At 44.8% G+C, this 25884-nt stretch overlaps 2 protein-coding genes across 3 annotated transcripts in view; one reads left to right on the top strand and one right to left on the bottom strand.

Annotated features, from left to right (window-relative positions):
- The first annotated feature begins 788 nt into the window (after positions 1-788).
- On the top strand, positions 789-2326 carry gja10b (gap junction protein alpha 10 b). The gene is made up of 2 exons (XM_071535983.1): positions 789-2192; positions 2288-2326. Exons 1-2 carry the CDS (start codon positions 789-791, stop codon positions 2324-2326), a joined length of 1443 nt encoding a protein of 480 aa, XP_071392084.1.
- Positions 2327-3699: 1373 nt separating this feature from the next.
- The window catches only part of bach2b (BTB and CNC homology 1, basic leucine zipper transcription factor 2b), a 78988-nt gene continuing 56803 nt past the window's right edge, over positions 3700-25884 (bottom strand). Inside the window, exons 2-5 of one of the 2 annotated variants that reach the window (XM_071535989.1) lie at positions 18505-20013; positions 10309-10515; positions 9042-9218; positions 3700-8975 (exon numbers count right to left, since the gene is read on the bottom strand). In XM_071535989.1, coding sequence (XP_071392090.1) covers positions 8685-8975; positions 9042-9218; positions 10309-10515; positions 18505-20013 — 2184 coding nt within the window. In that variant the 3' untranslated portion in view covers positions 3700-8684. Of the gene's footprint in view, positions 9219-10308; positions 10516-18504; positions 20014-25884 lie in introns of both variants that reach the window. The other variant, XM_071535988.1, reaches the window with a different exon arrangement.

Below are 25884 nucleotides of genomic sequence, written 5' to 3'. Positions count from 1 at the left end.
CTGCCTAGGGGTGACATTTGTAACTAGCAGACCTTCATTCTGCAACACGAGGTGGAGGACAAAACCAAACTTGTAGGCGTTACAAGAGTTTAGTCTGAACCAGATTTGGGGTGGATGTCTGGTATTTCAATGTCAGAGATTAAATACACTGCCCAAGATCACCCAACACTCAGATAACGATGCAATAGAGTATGAATAATTGATTAAATTGTCAGTCATTGGCATAGCAACAAAATCACAGTTCTTCCACGTGAAGATCTGAGGTGTAAGTTTGTCATGAGATAACATGGGGAGAATATACTGTATTGTAAGCAATAATACTTGCAAGTTCAAAACATTGTGCATGGCTGTGTATTGACATCTCAGTTGGCTCTATTGGTAACATTTCCAGTGTGGTGTCCTGTTAAAAATTGCAGGGTAAAACTGACCTCAGGGCATTGTGGGGTCATGTGACAGATCAATCAGTTCATTCTGAGTCCTAGTTTGCAGCAGCATTGAAATAGTGTCTGTTGCAATGCACAGACTGGGGTCTCATCTGTCTTTAATGGATGACAAATGAGCCCCTATGTCACCACAAGTGAATCTGCTCTTTTATAATGGCTTTAAGCTGAGGCGAGAGGAACAAAGATCCTGAAAAAATGTAAGTATTTGACAAATAATGATTGTTTTTTACTGCATGTTTGACTTTCTCCTTGATCAAAGCAACCAAATTGTTGTTGTTTTTCAAACTGATATGACTACTCATGTTTTTCTTTCTCATTTTACAGCAAATAATTATGTGACAGAAGATGGGGGATTGGAATTTATTAGGGAGTATCTTAGAAGAGGTACACATTCATTCAACCATCGTGGGGAAGATCTGGCTCACCATCCTCTTCATTTTCCGGATGCTTGTTCTCGGCGTGGCAGCGGAGGACGTGTGGGATGACGAGCAGAGCGAGTTTGTTTGCAACACGGAGCAGCCTGGGTGCAAGAACGTCTGCTACGACCAGGCTTTCCCGATCTCCCTCATCCGCTACTGGGTCTTACAGATCATCTTTGTGTCTTCTCCGTCTCTGGTGTATATGGGACATGCGTTGTACCGTTTGAGGGCCCTCGAGAAGGAGAGGCACCGGAAGAAAGCCTTTTTGAAAGCCGAGCTGGAGGGGACCGACCCCGTCCAAGATGACCATAAGAGAATCGAGAGGGAGCTCAGGAAACTAGATGAGCAGAGGAGGGTAAGGAAAGCTCCGCTTAGAGGCTCCTTGCTGCGTACATATGTGTTCCATATCTTGACCAGATCGGTGGTGGAGGTGGGTTTCATTATTGGTCAGTGTGCTCTGTACGGCATTGGACTGTCTCCTTTGTACAAATGTGAGAGGCTGCCGTGCCCCAACAGTGTCGACTGCTTTGTGTCAAGGCCAACAGAGAAGAACATTTTCATGGTTTTCATGCTGGTTATCGCCGGGGTTTCTTTATTCCTCAATCTCCTCGAGATATTCCACCTGGGGGTGAGGAAAATCAAGCAGAGTTTGTACGGATACAAATACGGAGACGACGACAGCATGTGCAGGTCCAAGAAAAATTCTATGGTGCAGCAGGTTTGCGTGCTCACTAACTCATCGCCACAGAGGATGATGCAGCTCACACAGATGGCCTGCTCAGCCGTGTCTGATGGCCATGGGGACGCGTACCCTTTGACCCCGGCAGCCCCTCAGAATCAGAACAATGCTCCCAACAACTCCAGACAGACGTACCCGCCGAGTCAAGCTGACATGCAGGGTCTGCAGCAGCTGGGGGCTGCGGAGCGGCGCTACACTCCGGACAACAGAAAGCACTCATGCAGCAGCGATGAGTCCAACGGCCCTCATGGCTCCGGCCAGCCGCGGTACGGAGGGGCACAGTCACGGCCGTCACTAATGACCAGCCACACGGAGATACCAGCGGCTCTGAGGAACCCGCAGAGGAAACAGAGCAGAGTCAGCGGCTGTAAGGAGCTCAGTGACATGAGCGATTCTGCTGAGAGTGGCCACTATCCCACAGCCAGAAAGGCCAGTTTCATGTCCCGGGGGCTGTCCGAGAGCAAGCTGGCCAGTCTGTCCGACAGCGACGATTGTCAGAGCGGACTAGACATCGAAGCCCAGCGGCTTGCCCAAGGGGAGAGCCCACCTGTGACCCCGCCCCCTCCAGCCAGCGGGAGGAGAGTGTCCATGGTGAGAACCGGCAACAGGCCCATAAAATGATATCATATCTTTGTGTCTAAGATTTGGTCAGTAACCATGATGCTTTGCGTTCTTCTCTCTTTCAGAGTATGATTCTGGAGCTGTCTTCAATCATGAAAAAGTAAACTAAAGTTTTGGGACCAAGCTAGAGACATAGGGTGTTTTCACATATAGTTCTTTTTAAAGGAACCCAACTCAGTCCTTTTTAAGTGAACCAAAAAGTGAACCAGCTGCACATGAACTCAGCCCTCTGTAAAGAAATGATCCAACCTCACACTGTTAGACTTTGCCGACAATATACTCACATCTTTAGTTTTTCTCATAGCATTTGCAAAATAGGTTTATAAAAGGAGCGAACACCTTGTTTCGCTTCTTGCTTCTTCAGGTTTGCTTACTGTTCGCTTGCTCAGTCCTCTTTATGTTCACAAATTAAGTGGACTTACAAGAGGACTCAGCTCTCTTTTCAATGGGAATCAATCGGACCACAAGTGGTCTGAGTTTGGTTCTTTTTAGAAGGTCTGAGTTCATTTGGCATGTTAACACATGCACAAAAACTTGCTCAGTCATTGGACTGAGTCCACTTCAGAGGCTGAAACGGACCAAGTGTGAAAACACCCGCAGGCTATGGGAAATGTAAAGGGACCCAGGGATCCTGATCGCAAAGCGAATTTCATCCTGTCTCTCGATTGTTTAATGTTTTCACAATGACATATGTATTGGGCATGAGCAGGAAGAGCTTCAGTAGAATTATGTTGATGTGAAATCCATACGCAAACAGCTCTTTATAATTTTATTACTGTTCTGTTCAAAGAATAACTGCAGCATCAAATTATTTTTATATTAAATGTGTGCAAGCTACTTGCTGGTTAGGGTTTGGGGTTGTTGTTGGGTTAATGAACATAAATCAAAATTCCATTCGGCTCAAAGCGTGTCAGACTGCTCATAAAATGAGACCAAAAGCCTGTTGCAAAAGATATTTAACAGAAAAAAATGATAATTAAAAAATGTGGGCTGGGCAACCACAAAAAAGATCAGAGACAAATATCACAAAGATCTAGACAAATGGTGATAGTTTATCACGGAAGGAGCTGGAGAAAAAAGGGCTCTTTAAATTCAACAGTTTATTATTTTCATTGAGAGTGACACTGTTTATGAATATCTTTGAAGATTTTTAGCTTTGTTGTGAATGTGAAGGTCTTTTCTTTTTCTATTAAACACTTTTTTTCCCTCTTCAGTGGGACTGAACTGTTTTGTTTTTTTGAGTAGATATGGCAACTTTTTAGTCTGGAATGACACTAATGAAGCACACAGTTGTGTTTTTATAACTGGAAAACTCATGATCAGTATCTTGTCATGAGAGGACATATTTTTGCATAGAACACACAAAATGACTACATGATATGCATGATATGTTTCTTTATTTCATAAACAGAAATGGTGTCTAGACAAAAAAAGTCATTTACATAACACTAGCAATTGAAATGAATGAAAATGGGGTTTGCACAATACCGTATTTACAATGGTTATTAAGTCATTTTAATTCATTAGGGTCATGTAGCATTTAAAAATTATAAAGGTAAGAAGTCTTAGTAGAGAATAAGCAAATAACAGCTATTTCAAATTGACAATATTAACACAAAACAGTCATCTAGAAAAATGAGAGAAAAAAACAACTTTGACTACAAGCTTAAGAGCTATTACATTAAAAATGATGCACCAAAATCTACTAATACAATAATCCATATAATCTGTGTAAAAAGCATGTAGAAAAACACCTGATGCAGTTTGTTGATACAGTCATTGACCAGTTATGAGAGGTATGAAGGATTTCACAGGTAGATAAGTGTGAGAAAGTCCGCACTGGTGACTCGGGGATGGGGGCCAGGCCCCTGCATACACTCACTTCACTTGAATGTGAACTATGGCCTCTGCAAGTTCTAAGGCAAATATCGGAGGTGCACTTGTATCCATGTAATGCTGAACCATCCCAACAGTTGGATTAAAGACAAGGTGAGGAAACCCACCGTTTGTCTCTTTACAAAACACCAATAACCAGTCCAATTGAACCTAGCGATTTTACATGGCAAATTGATCAAACACGACATGACACCTTTTTGTAAACATATTCTTTTACTCAATGATCTCAGCCTGCGTATTCAACCAGGATACCAGATTAGTATAAAGTTGAGCAATCTGTGAAAAAGGCAAGTTTTGTTCATATTCTTTTAGAACAACCTTTGGAGTTGAAGAGCCAGTGTTTGTTTCAGAGAAGCAGCAACAAAAAAGAAAACAGTCAAACTAAACAAGACAAATACACAGCAAAAAGGTAAGAGCATTCAATTACACAGAGTTACAGCAACAGCAAAAATTGTTCACTGAAACCAATCCATTGTAATGGCCATAACCAAAGATCCAATATATGGCCTTCTTTTTAAGTGTTTGGCTTGTACAAAATAAAGTAACCTGGAGAATTCCTCATATGCTAAGATCAATTAAATTAATCAAATTCATTTTAGGAGCTTTCTATGTTTAAGGATAGTTCCTAGTTTAAGGATTTTTAGGTAAGCCATGTTAACAAATCGTTGTCTATGTGACCTTTTTTCAGACTCTCAAACAAATCAAGTCAAGAAAAAAAAACAGTTTACTAGTAAGCAAACAAACTAGCAACATGTACAAAAACCTGCTTCCGACTCTGATATGGAGAGCAATGTAAAATGCTTGGCACCCTGAGACGTTGAACGAGAACGAGTGTGGAAATGATAGTCTCCATGGTGTAAACCAGACTTTTCTAGGTGTGATTGAGATGAAGACGGCGTGAAATCATCTGACCGGTGCTGCTGAGGACGCCTGTTACTGGACTTTGACCCAATAGTCTGCAAGAGTTGAAGGGTTAAGAGGTGTGGACAGAAGCTTGTTTGACCGGAGGGTATATGCTTCATCACTTCATCTGTTCGTCTTACCTTTACAAGAAGCTAAGGGCTTGTTAAGTGGAACTAACAATGTTGAATAATTACAAAATGTTGCATACAGTAGGCCCACAAAACAGAAATTATTCTATGCACTCATCGCTATCCAGAGAACAGCTTGGATTGCGATCATTGTAGCATTATTAGGGGATAAAAGCGATAAAGAGATACCCAGGGATCATAATGAATTCACATATATTTCCCCCAAACCACTGAACAGACAAAGATCTTTGATAAAATAAAGCCTAATAAGTCTGGAACATCAGACTTTCCAAATTTGACTTCAAAGCAAATAAGAAAAAAGTACATCAATAGATTATGAGTTGCATAATGTTTGCAGAAAAAAAAAAAAAAAGACTTCTGTAATGTAGACCATTCCACTTTAATTTCCTGGCTTGAACCTGGTCGAATCTCTACAACGGTGAATACTGCTCCACTTGAAAGTGAAAACGCATACAAAGATGAAAAGAGCGCAAATAGGAAAAAAAAAGGGGCCTCACAAACACGAGAAATCACACCAGTTAACAAAGAATCACAACTGCTCCGTACTCAGGCCATGCCAAAAGGTATGTACTGTGTGTATACTGTGTGTGTGTACTGTGCGTGTGTGTGTGGTGGTGTCTGGGTTTGTGTGTGAGACTATGTAAGGTTCTACGAAAGAGGGACTAGTCTTTAGAAACTTTAAAGACAGGATTATCAAATACACTTACACTTACTGTGTTAAGCTTCATAACAGACACAGTTTTACATGTCGGATCATCATTTGGACTAGATCTAAAATTTACAACAATAAGAATCAGGGGAAGAGGAAATCCAATGGGGGTTTCTGTTGTTGTTGTTTTTTTTTTCACAATTTTATCCAAACCTTAAAGCCCCAATCCAGGGTTTATTTGGCCATAAACAATTTTGACATATTCAAATAAATTTTTCAGGAGTTTGATTTAAAGGAGGGTAAAAATAAGATTGTGAAACTCATCATAAGTCAAAATACAGGTCTGTTTACCTCAATTTTTACAAGCATTATCAATCCAACATACATGGTTTACAATTCTAAAGTACATGGTAAACTTTTTCATGTTTGTTTAAATTAATGTATGAACAAATTTCCTTATGTTTAGCTGTCACATACTGAAGGCCCGCTGTATCAAAAGGTCACAGTTTGCCAGTCTTCAGTCTGATGTATAAAGGTGACAGTGTTTCAGCAGGGGGCGCCATACTACAGTTATGGATTGGGGCTTTAAAGAGCTATGAATAAAGCTTCACATTCCAATTGAATTCACTCTTTGTCATTGATTATGGCTCTCTATCATATTGTACTTTGAAGCACGTCTCTATCAAAGGTGGAGATAATTCAATTTGTTTTTACATAGAAAATTTAAAATATCATTTTAAAAGCAGACTGTTCCAGAGAGAACTTACGAGGCAAAACATAAGCTAGACAAACTAACTAGGCTTATAGCTATAGGCAGCATGCATGCACATCACAAAATAGGATGTTCCAACAAATGTACAATTAGGGCAAACATGTTACTATCTTATATGATTGTTACTCAATCATGTTGACAACACATACACTGCTTTCACGTCAAATGAATTCTGAATTAGCTTATTCAATTCCTAAAGAAATACAAATATAAGATGTGAACACTCTCATATGAAAACATTAGCTTCCTTTTTGTGTTAAAAGACCTGTTTATGTTTCAGATACAAGTTCTTCATAGAGATATTTTTTACTGTGTATCAATATAATTACAACAATAATATGTTTTCTTTTGAAGTGCCAAATTAAGTGCTCCAGTCCCAGACTTTTAAGGGTTCTGAAACTAAGAAGAAGACCCTCAATGAAGTGCTAACTGGCTCTAGGTGCCTGCAGCCAGAAACAAAGTGCCTGAACTAAGCTCAAATTCTGGTCAAATATTTGCTAAAAATCTTTTTGTCAATAGATTTTGTTTTCAGGATGAATCTGAAAAAGTCAGAGTATCTATCACTCAAGTTTGAGGTGTTGGCCACGCTTTCCAGATGAGACGTCAAAAGAACATCAAACAGCAACACTGAAGAAATTCAAAGCGTGTCTGTGAGAGTGTACACACTAGCATCTTTAAATACTGATAAGAAATAAGATTTCCTCTAAAACAACAAGGCGGAACTCTTTTCACATTTAAAGAGGAGTCAAAGGTGGAGAGGCGGCGGCTGGAGCCACATGGTAAAAACACGTCCTCTTCATGAATGTCAAATTTCTTTTTTTTTTTTTACATGCATGGGGCTCAAAAATCATGTTTAGGTGTTTTACCGAATGTGTGTGCATTTATATATTGAGGTGTGTGTCTGTATGTGTGTGTGTGTCTATGTGTGTATTGAGCTGATTTCCTGAGTATAAGAACACCCACCATGATGGGGAATATTCCGTTAGGCAGGACAGGAAACAGCAAAGCAAATATTTTCCCTTAGCAAAAAGGTGCTTGACATAACCCCGGTGAAAAAGAAACATCTAAGCCTCTACCTGTACAATATCACTGTTACAGTCATCATGCTCCATACTATATACAATTTACGTTCTGCCAAACAAGCACTTGAAAGTCACCGTTACAACATCCAAATACAATGGTATTGCTGATGAGTGGGAAAATAGCCATTTAACCGCCTGCAAAAAATCATTCTTTTTCACTTTCAATTCAGTGCTGAGGAAGGCAAAGGAGGAATGTTTAGGTACAGCCTGTACAAAGTTCTCCTGTACAGAAATACAAATGTGAGACGCTGAAGACATTTTTGCATATGAACATTTTACAGTCTTGCTGCATCATAAAATTTCTCATGTACAGAAGAAGCTGTATTCTCATTTTCATGAATTAGGTTGAACATTCAGAAGATTTTCCTGAGTTTGAATTGCTGTGACAAGGGCCACTGAGAAATAGCGAGATAACCACAGAGAGAAAGAGAAAGACAGAGAGTGAGAGTGAGAGAGAGAGAGAGTGAGAGAGAGGAAGAGGTAGAAAAGATTGATAGACAGAGACAGAGTGGGAAAAAAAGAGAGAAAATGAGAGAATGTGGAAGAGAAAGGCAGAAACAGAGATTATATACCATTGGTAGACACAGAGAGACAAAGAGAGCTGCTGTTAGGTCCGATGAGGTTTGACTTTGAGTTGTGATCTTTGCCCATCCCTGTTGTGAGTAGACTGTCATACATGAGGAACAGTGTCTCCACTGTAGAGGTTGCTGCCGGGGCGAGTATAGCACCATTGTAAGGGTTTGGTGAGAAGCTCCCACTCTGTCATGGGAAGAGGAGAATACCTGGAGAACAGTATTGCTGCTGTTAAGACAACTTTAGTGTCAACCTTTTTAAAAAAAGACAGCACAAAAAGACATAAATACAAACAAAGCTTGTTTTCAATGAACACTGGCAGAGGCTGACCATCTCAACAACCCCAAGAAAGGGTTTGTCAGAAGAGTAAAACTCAAATTAAATAATAATAATAAAAAAAAAAAACATCAAAAAGAACAACAACACAGAGAACCACCATTACTTAGTACAGTCCTTCCTTGGCTGCTCGTCAGTTGTACATTTGTCAGTCATCTCCTGGCAAAAATCGACCGTTACTGTCTGGTTGGATTTTTCCAAGGAAAGCCCTGACTCCATGTACAAGCTGGCTTCCTGGCCGTCCATATCTTTGACCGGCCCGTCCGCCCCGTTTCTGACGGCCGAGTCGGGCTCGCTCTCCGAGGGGCCGGGCGACCTGAGGAAGCCGGGCTCCGGGGTGGCCGAGCCCGAGCGGGGGGTGGTGAGGTCGATGCTGGTGGTGGCGGGGATGGGCTTGGGGTTGGGGTGGGGGTTGGAGTTGGGGCGGAGGTTGGGGTCGGGGGCGGCGTTGTTGCTGGCAGTGGAGTTGGCGGGCCGCAGCACGGGGCAGTAGTGGTGTAGAGACTGGACCTGCTCGGGGCTCAGCTGGACGTCCCGGCACACCTCCTGGGACAGGCAGGAGAAGTTCTCCCACAGCTCGCCCATGCAAGCCTTCAGCTGGTTTCTCTCTGTCAGCAACTTCTCCTTCTCACAGACCTGCAGGTGCACACACACACACACACACACACAAAGGAAGATTGGCCTTAAAGGTGCAATAAATAAGACTTTTATTGTCCCATAGCACAACAAGCTGTAGAGCTTTTGACCGGAGGCTGACAATTAAAGAAAGAAAAAGCTCCCACACACTGGCTACTGAACTTTGCAATTAGAGCATATTTACTGAGAGCATCGTTTCCGTGCTAGGACTTTCATCAGGTTTATCTTTACCACTTTCTGGCCCGTACTCTCTGTTCTGAAACAAAAATGAGTCCCCACCCACTGGAGTTTAAAGACAATCTCATCCCTCACGTGCCTGATGTTGCAAGACATTTCAGCTACGAAGGTCTCAAGCAAGTGATTGAGCAGTATCATTATTACAGTATACTGCATCTTGATATATTACCTCTTCATGAAATGTTCCTGATGGATTTCTACACTAATTAGATAGCTTACTCTTTATTGTAAAAATGTGAAAATTTTACTTTATTATTTGTGTCAATTACAGGCCACCGGGGATGGGAGGAGATAAGTTCTATCAATGTTGGTGCAATTCCTACTCGTCGCCAATAGAGCTCTACAAAGCTCATAAATGACTGAATGTCCCTTTAATATCTTCTCTCATGGTTATCATCTATCTCAGGCACCATAGCTGCTCTTTTCCACTTTTAGGGCAATGTAACATCTAGCGGGCCATTTCTAAACTGGAGTGTGTGTGCGGCTGACACAACAAATCAAAGACTTGCAGCTCCACCCCCCCCCCCCCCCATCATAGAAAAGGCCTGACAGCTGCCTGTGGATTTGAACACAGCTCCTGCCTCCACCCACCAGCCCACACATTGTCAGCTAGAGGGCATTTGGCTGGTGTGAAAAATGCTGACAGAATGGTGTTGCTCTAAACAATGTCACTCCATTTGAGAGGTAATACTTAATTACAACACCGCTCCCTTGTTTGAGAAGGAGCGGTGTTCTCGGTAGGTGTTGTGGTTAAGTGTTGAGTGTGCGTCTAATGAAGAGGGAGAGACCAACAGCGGTGACGGTTGGTGACAGTCTGCCGGCGTAAGCGGTCTTCTTGTCCAGGTCGACTCACCAGTTTTCTTATCTCGCACTCCAAGTTCAGGATGCAGTCAAGCTTCCTCTTGCGGCAGCGCTGTGCTGCGATGCGGTTCTTGCTTCGCCGCCTCACGTCGTGGATGAACTCAAGCTGCTCTGAGGTCAGTTTGTGCATTTTTACCATCATTTGGAAGTCGTTCCGTGGAAGATTTGTGATTTGATCTACAGGGAAAGGGAGCTTTACCTATAAAAGAAAAAACAAAAGTCAATGAGAGCAGTCAATGAAACAGTCAATATCAATTGAGGTGAACTGAAGTTGCATCTTCCTCATATTGAGCTGCAGCCCTTTTTGCACAATCCACATCTCATTTGTCTCAAAGTTTAAAAATCCTTCTCTAACTCATTTGCTTCTCTTTATCCCAATCTCCTCCTTTGTAATAAGGGAAATCAATAAGGGATAATGGCTTTTACCCGGATTCACCTCATCAGTATACCTCATGAAAGGAGTAAGCCTCCCTAATATTTTGTACATCCAGTGTACTTTTACTGTACATCAGTGATCCCTTCTTGCTGTAAGACAGTTCCTGTATTTCTCCACAAGATGGCAAAAGAGCACCACTCCCCTATGCCAGAGAGAATATGACTCACATACACACTTAGTGAGCTTTTAGCTCTCTCAACCTCATATTTAACATGTAGCACATTCTCAAGCAGAGGGGAAAAGGTGATCCAAGAAAAGAGTCCCTCTCCATCTGTCCCTTACCGCCTGGCAAGGTGCCAACATGACAGATTGAGGGGGGCAGTTACTTGTCAACCTCATCCAAATCAGTGTCAGGTGATTTCTGGGGGTATGAATATCTGCACCAGCAACTACCGAGAGTCTTCAGGGTTGCAGAACAAAAGAATTACTGGAATAAATGCAACACTGATTTGGCACAGGAACGCTGGCAGTGCAAACCTATTGAAACACGAAATCAAAATAGACATTTCCATGTGATATTTCTCAGCCGATATGACAGTATCAAGGTTGTATGTGTTGATTCTCTTTTTCTCAGTTTGGAGAGCAACAATAGCTTGGCCTCTTTTCCCTCAGGTGATGGCAAACCTTCTGATAAGCACATCATAGGCAGATCCACCCCAGCGGTATCTGCATGCACCAGGGAGCTGTAGCTTTAGGCAGGGAGGGAAACAGGATAGCAGAGTGGAGGCATAACAAAGAGCCAGAGGAAGACAGCCGGAGAGCTTGGCAGAGATGAGAGGAGCTGCTGCTCTCCCTTTCTCCTCTCCCTTTCCCTTTCCCTCCCTGTGGCTGCCTCTCCGGAGCGCAGGAAGAACAAAGTCAAACGAAGGAGGAAAGAGAGGGGAGTGAGGAGAAAGAGGAGCGAGCGATACGGCTCCGCATTCCCCCTGTACCTGGCTGCTCAAGCAGGGCCAGATGCTCCCTGGAGACTCCTAACCCCTCAGATGACTGCAGGCAGAGCCCAAGTAACACAGCTGCAGTAGAGGACAATACAGCACAGGAGACTCTCTCTCTCTCAGACCAGACAGTATACAGTGGCGGCTGAGGCGTCACCCGGTGTAAGCGCCACACTCGGGGGGATAGAGCAAGGTGCCTACTCATGACAGAATCGAAATTACTCTCCGCTGAAGAGCAAATCTAGATGTCAATCTATCCCGGAGAGAGAAAATGGCTTGAGTTTCCTCATTAGAAGCTCAGCCCTCTGAGCCGCTAGGAGCCCTATTTCTCATCTCAGCTCGACATCTGCATGCAGACACATGAATAAATAATGGACAGAGCTTTCAAGGCCACACTCGGCTCTCGCTACTTGCCAGGGCATGACAACTCCAGCCTCAAAGAGAGGCGCGGGGAAGCTATAAAACACCGCTACGAGCTGCCAGCTTCATCTAAAGCAGCGGAGAAGATGACTCTGTTTGTGATTAAATTGCTGCTCTGAGCGCCACATAATGCACAGCGGTTAGAGAAGTGCGGGCTTTCCAGGCAGGTACTGTGATGCACTCTTTGACCAAGCCGGGCTGGAAAAAAAGGGGGGCAGGAGACGGGGGACAGCCACTTCTCCGCAGCGACCTTGTGATGGTTTCTTTCTCCCCCTCATTCACTAGTCAGTCGTACGCAGGGGATGGCTATATTTAGCTGCTCCACCAGGAGAACCAGTTCAGCAACAAGGCTGGGATGACAGAGTACGCTTCAACGGTGGTCATAAATTCACACCCAACTGTTCTGGATTTACACTCCCTCTTTTTTATTCTCTTTATTCCTCCATTTCTCTTTCCCTCTCTCACTCATTCTCTTTCTCTGGGTCATTATGCTGCAAATGGGGTACAGAGTGAAAAGTAGGGCTCATCTGTTATCAGGACCATTGCTGTGCTGGGCCTCTTTTCTGACAGTGTGCACTGTAAAAAATGTTCATCTTAACATGTCATTTTTTTTCTCATATTCAGTCTTAAAATCATACATTTGTAGGACAAGTGAAAGATTCATTTGCTTGAGGAATTTTCTGTTTCAATATCTTAAAACAAGCAGAGTAATATTATTGCACTAGTATCATGGAAATGACACATAATTAGGGCTGGGCGATATTGACTGAATACCTCAATATTGATAATGTAATATTTTGGGGGAATGAGTATTCGCGCTTTGATAAGATTATTACACACAATAAAATTTTAAAAATGAGTGATGATCATCAGTATTCAGTAATATAATATATATATAAAATAAGTAATATGGATATGATGCAGGTAAAGCCAATCATTGTTCCTTTTACTCAGCCAGAACAGCCTAAAAAGTTCAGAAAATGTTATCATTTTACAGTTATTTCACAATATTACGATAACCAAAATCCAAGACGATATCTAGTCTCATATAATAATATTGATATTATATGATACAGCCCTGCACATAATCTAAGGAAATTCTTAAAAACATGCTGATTTGAAGTGCAAGTAAAATTATCTCATGCCATTTGCAGATTTTTTTTCACTTTTCCATTTAAAATAAGATTTTAAGGCTCAACAGTAGATTTAACATCTTGTTAAGTTGTATATTTTTGCAGTGTGCCTGGCTGGGCAGCTGGCAGCCTGTAGCAGGTGGAGACCCGGGGCGGGCGAGGCGGGACGGCTGGACGGATGACCTGGACTGGGACGGGTCACCCGGCTCTGCGCTCACCTGCAGTCTGTCGCCCTGCGCTGAACCCTCAACACTCACCTCATTCCCACAAATGCACTTTCTCCATTCGCAGCACTTCACACAAAGCCCCGGGGCGATCAGCACTCCAATTTTTCTCCGGCAGCTTGCTTTTAAAGGTGAGGCAATTTTCTAAAATGGTCCCCCCCCCACTGCTGCAACCCATTGCCCAGGTCTCTGACTTACACTCTGTAACACTTGCGCAACTCCCTTATCTAATCCAATCTTAAAGGAGACCTTATCTTGTAGTGTAGGATTCGGAATTCGGCATATTTGTGTTTATTGTGCATGCTAGTTCTGTAATTAACCCTGTGATAAAGCTCACATGCTTCCAAATGGGATTATAAAGCAGCATCACAATTATTCATCATGGCTCAGATCTTGATGAAGATAATGTTGTGAAGTTCATTACTGCTCTATCCTGCGGGTTAAAGTAATAATCCGCAACATTTTCATATAAATATATTTCCATTAAGCTACTCTCTATCACCGATTTGTATAACACATACCAGGTTCATGACACCTGGTTTTAAACACCTGCTTTAGAAACTCAAACTTCACCAACAGAAACTCCAATGAAAAAGACGCCACAGTCCCGCCCACACTGTTTGATTGACAGGTGAAGGATGGATGCTGGACGTGTCTGTGCATTCAGTGCTGCCACAGTATGGAAGGTCCTGGGGGGGGAAGCAGAGTTGTCTCTGTGCCCCAGCTGGCCCTGAGGCCTGACGTATAGTTTGCTGGAATTCAGCTGGCATCATAGCATCCTTCTCCCCACTGGGCAGCTCCACCACAGCCTCATCACACACTACACACTCGCTTCTTTCCTGCAGACATGACAAATAACACGGCAAAAAAATCTGTCTGTGTTTGGGCTCTATATTTGTCCCGCTCCACTCAGCACTCTACAGCGGTGCAGCATATACTCCAGGGGCGATTTGAGGGGTAATGAAGAGGGACGGTATCTCATTACCTTGTTACTACATTTTTTTTTACATGCATCACCCTTGGTAAATATAGATTTAAAAGTAAAATGCTTGGGCAAACACCACTCCTCTTGTTAAATTTGAACAAGTCTCCCTCCGCTCAGTCTGTAGGCTACAAAATAAGACTCTCTGTTACCTAGTTGAAGCAAATTTTTACATGCAGGGCCCTTGTTAAATATAGATTTAAGAGTAAAATGCATGAGCAAACACTGCTCCTCATATTAAATTTGAATAAGCCACCCTCCACGCATCATACCAGCTACATACTAGACTCCCTCTGCAGATGAGAAAGAAAAACACAGATGGCTGGCTTTGTTATCTCTGCTAGGGATTTTTTGTCATTAGTAGTACTGCATCTTTTATGTTTACACTCAAAATGAGCCATTCAGCTGTAACACTTCTCATCAACTTAAAGATATATATTGTCATATATTACTGCATCAGATTCAAATCTCCAAAGAGTACTTATTTTCCATTTGACACTGTTGTATTCATGTAGGTTTTATAAACTACCCAATGTGTTTTTGTTAGGTTTCATAGCCGCCAGGGTGACAAAACTTCCTCAGCAACTTTCAGTTCAAGCAAAACAATGAAAAAACACCAAAACTGGGTTGAGTTATATGAGGATTTCATCTGACAACCAACTCATGCCTACATTATTATTACTAAAACAAGTAACCAGCCACTACACTGCTAATGTTATGAATGGCAAATCGGACTCAGACCACAGCCACATCATTTCAAGAGTAGAGCAAAGGTTCTCTGGCACTGCACAAGGGTAGCGGAACTGATATTAAGGTCTGTGCACTTCCTGTCACACGTTCATTCTATTTCACGTTTCGCCTGATAAAGAACAATGTGCTGATGTATCAGGACTACTTCCTCATTCCTCCCACTCGCTCTGAGATCAATATTTGCACCGCTGTGGCCAGACGATACGCTAGAACGCGCTTGACGCCTACACTGCAGCAGGAGCAGGAGCGAAAAGAGAGAGACTGACAGACACAAAGACAAGAGACGGAGACAGAGGGAGATATAAATGGGCGTTGTGTAGAGACACGTAACGGATCCTCAGTTGAGTCGCTGGTGCTTTTGCGATGACAAGGTCTCAGCGCGCAAATTCTCCTTTAGCACTGTGAAATCCCTGTGGGGCTGCGGCAGTATACAAAGCACTGACTGGGTCTTTGTGGAGACACTGACCTGAGTGATTGAAGGCTCTGCTCTCTTGACCTCATTGACTTTAAAACCTGTCACGTGGCACCGCCGGGAAGCCGGTCAAACAGAGCCCAAGTTGTAAAATCAAGGCCATTAAAAGTCAGCCCTGGAGCGGGGCTGTCAGCTGTGTGAAGGTGTTGCTGGTGTAACACAGATGTGGCTCATATGAATGCAACAGCCCATAACCACAGAGCGGGAGCTGCCCAGAGACCTCAAGTGACACAGGCTACCTTGAATGACTACTGCCTCGGCCAGACTAGCCTGCGCTTTTAACAACTTCCTTCCTCATCGGGATTCATTGTGTCCAGTCCGCAGTTCTGGGCTGCAGCTATTTTTACCAGAGCCGCTCTCTCTCCCCTCTCTCTCGCCGGGCCCTGCCTGCCATTTGCTCTGCAAACACAGCGAGGCGAGCCTTCTCCCCGGACGCCGCGTTTGTTTGGACAGTCGAATTACAGTGAGGGGTGGTGGCGGCGGGGTAGGAAAAAAGAGTGGCCCAGGAAGCATGAGGTAGCATTTCTTTCACCAGAGAAAGGCCAAGGGGGAGTAACCTAACACTGGGCTTCATTTTGTAAGTACCTTGCCTTGACCTCCACTATAAGGCTGGTGCAATAAACTGTAGAGCAAGGAGACCTGGGAAACATTCATTCATAATAAATCTTATCAACAGCCTGCGATAGCGAGTGGAAAGCTGGCAGATAACGCTGTGTGAGTCAATAGAGATTTGACAGAGGATATTGTGCGTGGTAATGGAGTGCCTGCAACGGCTGACACACACACACGCACACACACACACACACACGCACAGGTTCGTACCCACACAAAGGAATGACAAAGGGAACTGCAATGTCTCCGAGTCATTTTTTGGGCCGCTCTCCTGGTTGACAGCTCAGCGCCGTAAATCAATCCTACATAATTTACAGCGGCACATTCAGCAGGCCCTTCAAAGGTCCATAAATCTGATGGCAGTGGGTGTTGGGTGCCATGCTATGAAGGTAATAATTACACATTACTGCTGAGCCTCTTTATCTTGCAGCGGAACTGAATTCTTTCCACAGAAAGCACAATCCTGTCATGTAGCTCCAACCCTTGCGAAACACGGACTTGCTCTGTGAATCTGATCACCATGGCAACGCACCAGTTTCTCTCTCTCTCTCTCTCTCTCTCTCTCTCTGCTCCCTCTGTACACTCAGTCCAGCCCTCTCAACCGAGCTCATCAAAAATAATTCTGCCTACACCTAAAACAAACATCACTGACTGAATGTAATCATGAGTGTCAAGGAGGCCTGGTGGAGAGAGAGAGAGAGAAAGAGAGAGAGAGACCCTGCTGGAGCCAAAAGGTCGTAGGTTTGATCTCCACAACAGCCAGTGTATGATGTCACAGTCTGCCTGCTCACTCTTTATAGTGCTGTTTTCATTTTTTCACTTCAACTAAAGGCTTACACGGTCTTCTATGGGTTGAGAAAATTCTACCATCCTTGGGCTTATAAAACCATTTCAAACCCCATTGAATAAACTAAACAATGCATGGTAGATAAGATAATTTTAGACAATTTTTATGTATGTGTCACTCCTCAGCCCACAGATCATACAGAGTAAAGTGTGTTTACAATAAACACATTACCCCAATAAGGACAGGTAAAAAAGGGGTTGAGGACCACTCATTTAGAGTTATGAGACACAGGCAAGGCTAGCTCCTGAAAAATTGACATTATGGAGATACAAGGTTTTCATCTAACAGCGCGATATGAGCATCAGCTAAAGGCCTGAAACGTAAATGCAAATTTCACAGTGAATGTGGTTGAATGCATCAGAGCTATTCTTGTGAATTGAATTTATTGTCTTTCATTTTCCCTCGGGTTGCAAATCTGCTCATTCCGACGTTATTAAACCAGAGCTGTTCACCATTCACTACTTACACGCTCCCTTACTGATCTTTACCCGGTAAACAACAACAGTCGTCTAGTCTGCAGCCTGGAGGACGTCTGCCCAGGTGGATTATGGGATGATGATTAGAGGATTGGCTATCCATCCCTGTCAGCACTGTCGGGCCATGCTGCAGCCCCGTCATGAGACCAGGCTGAACTTCCCACCCACTCACATTCAACTCACTGCATCCACCGCCCATTAAATCTTTATGGCCACAGCACATCACTCCTCTAATATATGGGTTGTACTCCCTTTGTCACACACCACACACCTTCACCACAGCAGAGCATCGCAGCTAATTGGTGATAGACCAGAAATGTCACATCTCTGCTAGCTACCCAGAGAATTAGCATATGCATATTTATGGAGGAGGATTATAGATGTCAGTGTTTCTGCGGGGATGAAATGAGCTAGTTAGGCTAGTTAGCATTGGCAGGGAGACAGATACAGCCACAGGGAATCACTTCAGAGGGCAGTCGTGCCCTAAGAGAATCCTGACCCTTCAATCGCCTACAGTTTCTCACACAAACACACACATATGCACACAGACACAGACACGCATGCACACACACACACATAAAATCCACCAATCACAGTCCTCAAAACACTACCACCGCCTCCTGCACTCAGATTGTTCTGGTGCATTTGGACTCTCATATTCAGACTCATTACACAGATATCCAGCAGTGCATAAAGCAGATTAATAATATCAAAGCACATCTGTGCCCTTTGGTGGTGCTGTAAATCTTGTACTGAACACTCCTGCTTCAATTACATGATGATTTAATGACTGCTAATGCAGACCTGGAGAGCAGGCCACTGCGATATAATTAGCCTGGGTGGAATTGAGTGTGATGGCTACATTGTGTGTTACATGTAAAAGACAATGTTTTACACCCACCTCTGGCCCCCGCTCCTGTACATGGCAGGACTCGCTGTCTCCCTCGGAGAAGGAGCCTGACTCGTCGCTGGAGTTGGTGCCGTAGGACTGCTCACATTTGATCTTGGGCCGCACCTGGCTGAAAAGGGCATCCCCTCCCACACTTTGCTCCTGCTGGTCCACATTGAGGCAGCGTGCCACAGTGGAGCATGGTGAGGAGGAGAACTCAAACTGGGGCAGGCTGCAGGGGGAGCCGCCGCTGCCGTCCTCCGCGTAGGAGTAGGAGGAGCAGGAGCTGGAAGTCCTGGTGCGTGTCTCACAAGGCGGCGAGCGTGGGCACACTTTGATTGGCACTGGGCAGCTGGTGTTGGGCCGTGAGCGGCCCAGGAGTGGGGGCTCAGTGGAGGTGGTGCTGGGAGAGTAGGTCTGGGAGGTGGGGAGGGACTGGCTGGCTCCGGCCCACAGGCCCTTTGGCGTGTGCTCAGAGAGCTCCATCTCCAAAGAGTTCCCACCAGGGTAGGAATGCGCCGGGGTTCCCAGACGGTCGCAGGCCCCTGAGGAAAATATGACACTACGGCGGTCTAGCTCAACTTCCTGTTTGCAGACCCCATCGCAGGAGGCGGACTTGAGGGACAACCCTGCAGGGAAACCGTCCACGTCCTTTGGGGATGTAACAGACAGGCCCAGCTCCCCAGTGAAAGGCCTGAAGTCTTTTTTATGATCTCCCTGAGAGGTTCCTTTGTCCTGGGGGCAGACGAGTCTGTTGGCGAATAGCTGCTGTGATGTATTGGGACTGGGGAGGTCCACCCCTTTCTTGAAGAAGGCTCGGAGGCAGGAAGGGGACTTGGTTCTCTTGGTTCTTTCCACAGACATGGGGTTGTCCATCTCCATGGCTGTCACACTGTCCTTATCCCTGGCATCCTGCTCGTCCCCTGACAGGCACAATGAGATGGCCTCTTCCTCCGCCCGTGGTTCCACTTTGATCTGGGCCACTGGCAGCCTGCCCTGGCCCGGCACTGCCCCGCTAACGCTGCTCTCCGTTAATGTGCTTGGAAAACCTGAGGTACTGGTGTGTGAGGACGTGTCGTTATTGTGCTTGTTGCAAGCCCACTGGTATTTCCTGTATTTGGGGCATCGGGGCAGGTCTGACGCTCCGTGCCGATCAAAGTCCAGCCGGCCATCCGTGAAGTTACTGGACATAGCCATGGCTAGCCGGTCATCATCAGGGCGCCGCAAGGAGGTGAGGGCATCAGCACGCCGCCGCGCCCTGGGGGAAGTGGGCCTCACCGCCTCTGACTGCATGCTCTCGTCCTCCGAGTTGTTCGGCTCCGCTGCCACCTTGCGGCAGAGCAGCAGGCCGTCCTCCTCGCTGCGCAGCTGGGCTTCCAGGAAGCGAAAGCATGAGTCCTCCAGGTTGTGCATGCGCAGGAATTCGGCACAGCGGATGACCTCCTGGATGTTTTCTCTGCTGAGTAACAGCTTAGCAGTGTAGGCAAACTGCAACAATGGGGCGAATCCCCTGGCAGTGACCTGCAAAAAAACAGGGAAATTGCCAGCATTACCATCAGCACAGCCATTGTTCAGAGCCCTTGGAGTGTGGTGAGACAACCCGACAGCTCTAATGACCATAAACAAACACTGTAAAGTACCAGTTAATCTTTTATCGGGTCAGCACTGAACATTCTATACAGCAGTAAATAAAAACTGGTGCTGTGGGCCGCTGGCAGGTTGTGTGTCCCGCCTCACGTTCATAACAACAACCTTTGTGACATTCCAGCAGCCCGCCACTGTCTGCTCTCTGTCATACTGTATTATTGGCTTCTCCTACACCCGCTCCCATCACTGCCTTGTATTTGTAAATCCTTACTTACCTGGGGTAGGTTGTCTAAGCACACATGCTCGTTTTAAGCAATGACCTGCTTCACACTCTATATATATCTACTAGAGAAGCTGCTTTAAATGCCTTGCTGAAAGGCAACGTTATTGTAATTCTTAAGAAAGCAGAGAGCTTGTTTTTCCTCACTGGTTCAGTGATTTATACCTGTGATTTTCAGATCAGCAAAATGCTGCGCTCACCGTTTGGAGTTCCCTCTCTGTGTTGACATGCACGTGTCTAAAAGTGCTGCGTACTGTAACTGCACCGAGCGGGTCACGGCGCCTCAGCCTCACTTTCTGTGTTAGTGGCCTGCGTCCTCAGGTCAAGTGCCTGTAAAGCCTAATGGTTTGTAAGACCGCGGCTTATCCTCATTGTAGCCATGTGGCGTGGGATGATAGAGGGAAGCCTTCCATTTAGACTTAATGCTAGATAATTAGGTAAACTCCTGAGCCTGCAGAAGTCCGGGGCCGCCCTCTGCTACTGTTGTTACTGAATAGACAAACGAGAGAAAGGAGCCAGAGGAGCTGGCTTAATACTAGGCTCGTCTGCTGTTTGGAGATCAGCGTGAAGTTCACACTGGGTTGTGTTCATCACTTACTCAGGCGTACAGCCCTAGCACCCAATCCCGCTGCTTTATCCTGGCTCATTCTCCGGTGACAAATGCTTTCCTGTTAGGCACTCGGGGAATGTGATCAAACCCCACACGGAGAAAAGGTGCGCTCACAAACGCAATTACAATGGATCCACTTTGAATCTCGGAGACGGCATTGTTTGCTCTACAAAGCACCTTTTCAGCGGCTGAGTGATGTAAAGTCTTCCTTACAAGACTTAACAGAGGCTCGCAGATGTAGGGAACGAGCGGCACAATGTGGTTTTAATGAGCCCACTGTTTACTGATTGTTTTGCTTCTTTTGTTGGGGGGAAACAACACAAGATGAATTACCCTAGGTGGAACGGTATCCGCTGTGTGAGCGCCGCAGCAGCTTCCAGTGGTCCAACTCTCTCTGCCAGACACCCTACTAGTAAAACAGGATTTTCCCTCCTAAATAATCAGGCTTCCAAAACCACAGAATTTGCTCTGTGGATTTTTCCGTTTGGAAAAACAACCCAGCAGTATGCATGAGGAAACACAAATATGTGAGGGAAATAAATAGCTTGAGGTCATCTGAATAAGTCTCAGAATGAATTGAACAGGCTTTTTTATCCTTCTAGAAGAACGATAAAGATTTGCATTAAGTTGTCGCTTTTCTTTTTTCTTTTAGAGGTTTGAGCCCTGTAGAGCCTGAAACCTTACTGTCCTCTTCCTAGTGTGTTTTTCTTTCAGAAGTTGCTTGTGAAATGTAGATACTACATGCTAGAGGCACAAAGCTTTACAACCCAATAGAGGATGTGACCACACTAATTTGGATGCAATATGACCCCTAAATGCAGATGGAAGTAATAGAACAAAAGGTCAGATTTGAGAATGGAAGTTTTTAATGGTGAACCACCCAACTGGATTCTCAGCAAAACTACCAGATCTGCAACATTACTCTGCTTGGAGAACTGCACTGAGCTGAATCTTTGGATCCATGCTGTGGTAGAATTACAATCACTGCAATTATCTGCCCTTTCGAAAGCTTATTTTATATTAACTGTATTATATAATATTAATGTTGGTTTCATATTGTGACTGATTATGATTATAGTATGCTGTCCACCCTTTAACTCCAACAACTTATGATTCATTGACTGGAAGATGATTTGAGTGGGTTATGTAGACTTGCCTTAATTTCCTTGTGTGGGTTTTGTTTTATCCATGTTGTTACTGAGTAGAGAGACCTATTTTTATTTGTATGGAAACAGAGTGAGTAACTGACTATGTATTCTGCTTCTAAATGTCTAGCCATAATAGTGAAAGTTAGCTTTAGGAAATAGTGCTCAAACTCGGTATTTGTTCTTTAACTACCCCCAATCATGACTGCTTCGCCATTAACATAAGATAATGATAAGCTAGAGTATATGTTTCTTATTTCATAATTGCAGCACTGTGAAATGAAGTGTTACCACTTCACAGCAACAGCTGTCCAATCTGGCCCTTTCAACATTTCTTTAAGCTGGCAGAAACCTTCCCATTTGGGCTTGAAAATTATAACTTATGGCCTTATTACCTATATTGTTACTGCTGTGGTAACCACATTTTATCATCAACAGTGCTACAAAAAGCAATAAAGTTACACCAGCATTGGTGACTAGGATTTTTTCCTCTGGGTATATCTAATTTTGGGCTGAATTCCTAAGACTTGAATTTCATTTATCCAACCGCAAAAATGTAAATGAATTGCTTTGTTGCTGCAATATCATTAGAGACAGGCACATGGGGGGCATATGTTCAGTGTTTATTATGATCTAAAACATCATACCTCTGCCAACCTTAACAGATGTGTGGTATGCTAAATACACATCTGTTTGCATACAAACACATGACTACTACAAACACTTTATATAGGATATGTCCTGTGGATTAATCTGGAAGACGCACTCTGAGTGGGCCTGGCTGACGAATCTCTGTTCTTCCTCTGTTTACCCAGTGAACCAACAGGCCACAGCCTCCCAGCATGCCTCTGGCCTGAAGCACCTTGCAGCGAGCTCTGGGCAACAGACAGTGCAGCAGCACCGGGCCTATCAGTCATTGTTAGGAGGAAGCTGCTGACTCCATATCCATGCGGGGGGGGGGGATGGGGGGTGTGTGTGTGTGCGCGGCTGTGCACAGAGTGAGTGGGTGGGTGGGAGTATGTGTGTGTCTGAGTGTGACGGATTGGGGGAGGGGAGAGGCTTTGACTGGACTATCCGCTCTACTGATGAGCACAGCACATCTACTATACTCTGGCTGCAGCATTGCTCAGGCCGCATCGACGCAGACACACACACACACATACGTACACACACACACACACACACACACACACACACACAGCGGCAGATCCAGCCATGCCGTCTGTAAAGGTGAAACTGGTCTAGCTTAAATGAGGCTGGGCGGCCGGCCTGCTGCATCCAGTGCTGCTGATAAACAGTAAAGCTGCTGGAGGAAAAGTGCTGAGCGTACCAGGGATCTATTTTCAGCTAGTATCAGCAGCTGCTGCCTGCGGGAGCGCATCTTTATGTGTGCCCTGCACCATATGTGATTACTCCACTGTTACAACCAGCACAGCAGCCTAATGAAGGCAAGCGTAAAGGGAGCGACAGAGGATGAAGGGTGGAGGGGTGGAGGGGGGGTAAAGACCTGGGAAGGAGAGATTGAGCTAAACGGGGGGGGGGGGGGGATGAGGAAGGGAGATGGTCTCAGTATATGAAGCCAGTGTGAGAGGAGACAAAATGAAAAGGGAAGAGGAGGAGAGGGAGGATATGAGCAGTGTTTCCTGGTCATTAGTGGACTGCTGTGACGTATGAAGCTTTTCAGCTGTTAGTAGCGCTTATTGCTGTGAGTTAAGACAAAGAGACGTATTAATCAACATGACAGATTGGGGCCATTTTAGGCTAATGTGGCCCCTGCACTGCGTCTGGGCTGGACAGGCGATACCATTACAGGGCAGGAAATTATAGGCAGTGGCGTATCACAGACCCGGACAATTCACATGACATTTTCAGGAGCCCTGCCAAATATCCTTTCATAAACAGGCTGAGCAATACTATACCGCCCTCCCTCCCTCCCTCCGTCTCCCTCCGTCTCCCTCTTCTCTTACATCGGCCTTTCGCCTCTGTAGAAGAGAGGGCTAATTTATGCAAATGTGCTCCAGTGAATTCCTGCATGTCATGCATCCTAATGAGGACATGGCATGGATGACAATGGAGTGCTTCCCCACGCAAGAAAAACACTCCATCTCCACTGGAGAGAGAGAGAGGGAGAGCAGGGCCAACGCTTTAACATCAGATCTGCTGAGTAACCTGACATTAACCTCTGCGTTCACAGACAAACAATAAGGAGCCTGAGTCACATGCTAATGGAAATTAAATAGGCCCCCTATACTGTATGCTGTCATGACGCCATTGTGGCCTATAAGCTGGTGTGTTGGAGGAGATGGCAGGAAGCGCACAGGAACAATGACTTTCTGCAGAAGAGAAAAGCCACTTTAAATCCGTTTAGTAAGAATATTGAGGCAGGCATTCAAGTTATTAACGCATCAGACAGCTTCCATTAGTCCTACAGCTTGCATTAAGGTTGTATTATACTGGTAAATGGATGGAATAGCGGGCCGATACCAGGCGGAAATAAGATATTGTGCTGAAGAACAAAAATCCGATAAGAGCCGCTGCTTGTAACATATGGGACATCAAAGTAACGTGACATGAAATTGCCCCTTCTTCATACATGAAAGGATCTGTAATGGAGAAACAATTATTATATCTCTTGTGCAATGATCTCAAACTAACGGTTATTGTCCAGTAGCTGAGAAAAAGTAACGGATCGGTACTCAGTGTCAGCAATGAAAAAGAGGCATTGAGTGGTGCTACCTCTGAAAACAAATACATGCAGTTTGATAGTGACAGGGAGAGAATGCAGAAGGGAAAGAAAGTGTCTTCCTCAGTGACAGCAGAAGAAGCTCAAACGAGCTGTCGGTAAGTAAACCTCCCCCCTGACAGTGGATTAAATCAGATAGTGTACTTCCTAATCCTCTGCTAGTGCAGCTTACAGTACATGGCCAGACACTGGGGAGGACATGACCCCACCTCTTAACCATTTAAGACACTACACGTATATTAGGAGAACGTGAAGCCTTTAGGCTGTTTAACCCGTTGTTTCCCCACCAAATCGAAGCTTAGTATCGCAGTATTTTATTTTGCGTAGTATATTTGCATGTACCAGGAGTTGTCCTAAAGGATTGGTGCCATGTAGGACTGAACACAAACAACATATAGAAATAACAGATTAATTGTAGAAAAAAATCAAAGAAAATTGAGTTCCAGATTCACCAAACCAAATAATTTCTTTGATTTAATTTCTTTCTCATATTCTGTTGCGCAGCAAGAAAATTGATGCTTTCAGCTCTGTGTCCAGCATTTATTTTATTCACGAAAAGTCGGGCTGATCGAAGTCTGATTATTCTTTTCATTAAGGAGGATGTTCGCTGCTTAATTGTCCGGGGTCTGGAGGTTAAATACAAAGAGCACAAACACGGGGATCACTCTGCAGGCTGTCGCCCGGCAGGCCGGCTGCTCAAGGTGCTCCTCTAACCAGCCTCTCACACTCAGACAAAGACCCCGCATCTTCTCTGTCAGCTTATGGGATGAGACGTGTCCTTGTGCTGGCAGAAAAAGAGAGACCCCCTACTGGACCAGGGGGGCCCGGGTATTAGTGCCAGCAATCCCACCGCAACATATCGCTCTTCCCCCCCTTCTCTTCTTCTTCTTCCACCCAACCCCCATCTTTAGAGAAGGCAGAGCTATGTGCCTGGCTCCTGGCTCCCACCATCTGTCTAATAAGCTGTATATGTGTGATAGTCTCCTCCTGGCTGGGCGCTAGGTGTGGGCCGGCCTGTGTGAGGCCC

The sequence above is a fragment of the Centroberyx affinis genome, unplaced genomic scaffold (assembly GCF_046629955.1).
Source record: "Centroberyx affinis isolate AG114_WGS23_722 - 3 ecotype Tasmania unplaced genomic scaffold, CSIRO-AGI_Caff_v1 ptg002806l_1, whole genome shotgun sequence".
In the NCBI taxonomy this organism is placed as follows: domain Eukaryota; kingdom Metazoa; phylum Chordata; class Actinopteri; order Beryciformes; family Berycidae; genus Centroberyx; species Centroberyx affinis.
The sequence above is the reverse complement of the archived record's forward strand: the minus strand, read 5'-3'. Positions and strand labels throughout refer to the sequence as shown.

What these genes read in the sequence shown, in the direction of transcription:
- gja10b (XM_071535983.1), top strand. Translation starts at nt 789, where the DNA reads ATGGGGGATTGGAATTTATTAGGGAGTATCTTAGAAGAGGTACACATT. An exon ending in GCGGGAGGAGAGTGTCCATG is followed by an intron (nt 2,193 to 2,287) that starts GTGAGAACCGGC and finishes TCTCTCTTTCAG; the next exon opens with AGTATGATTCTGGAGCTGTC.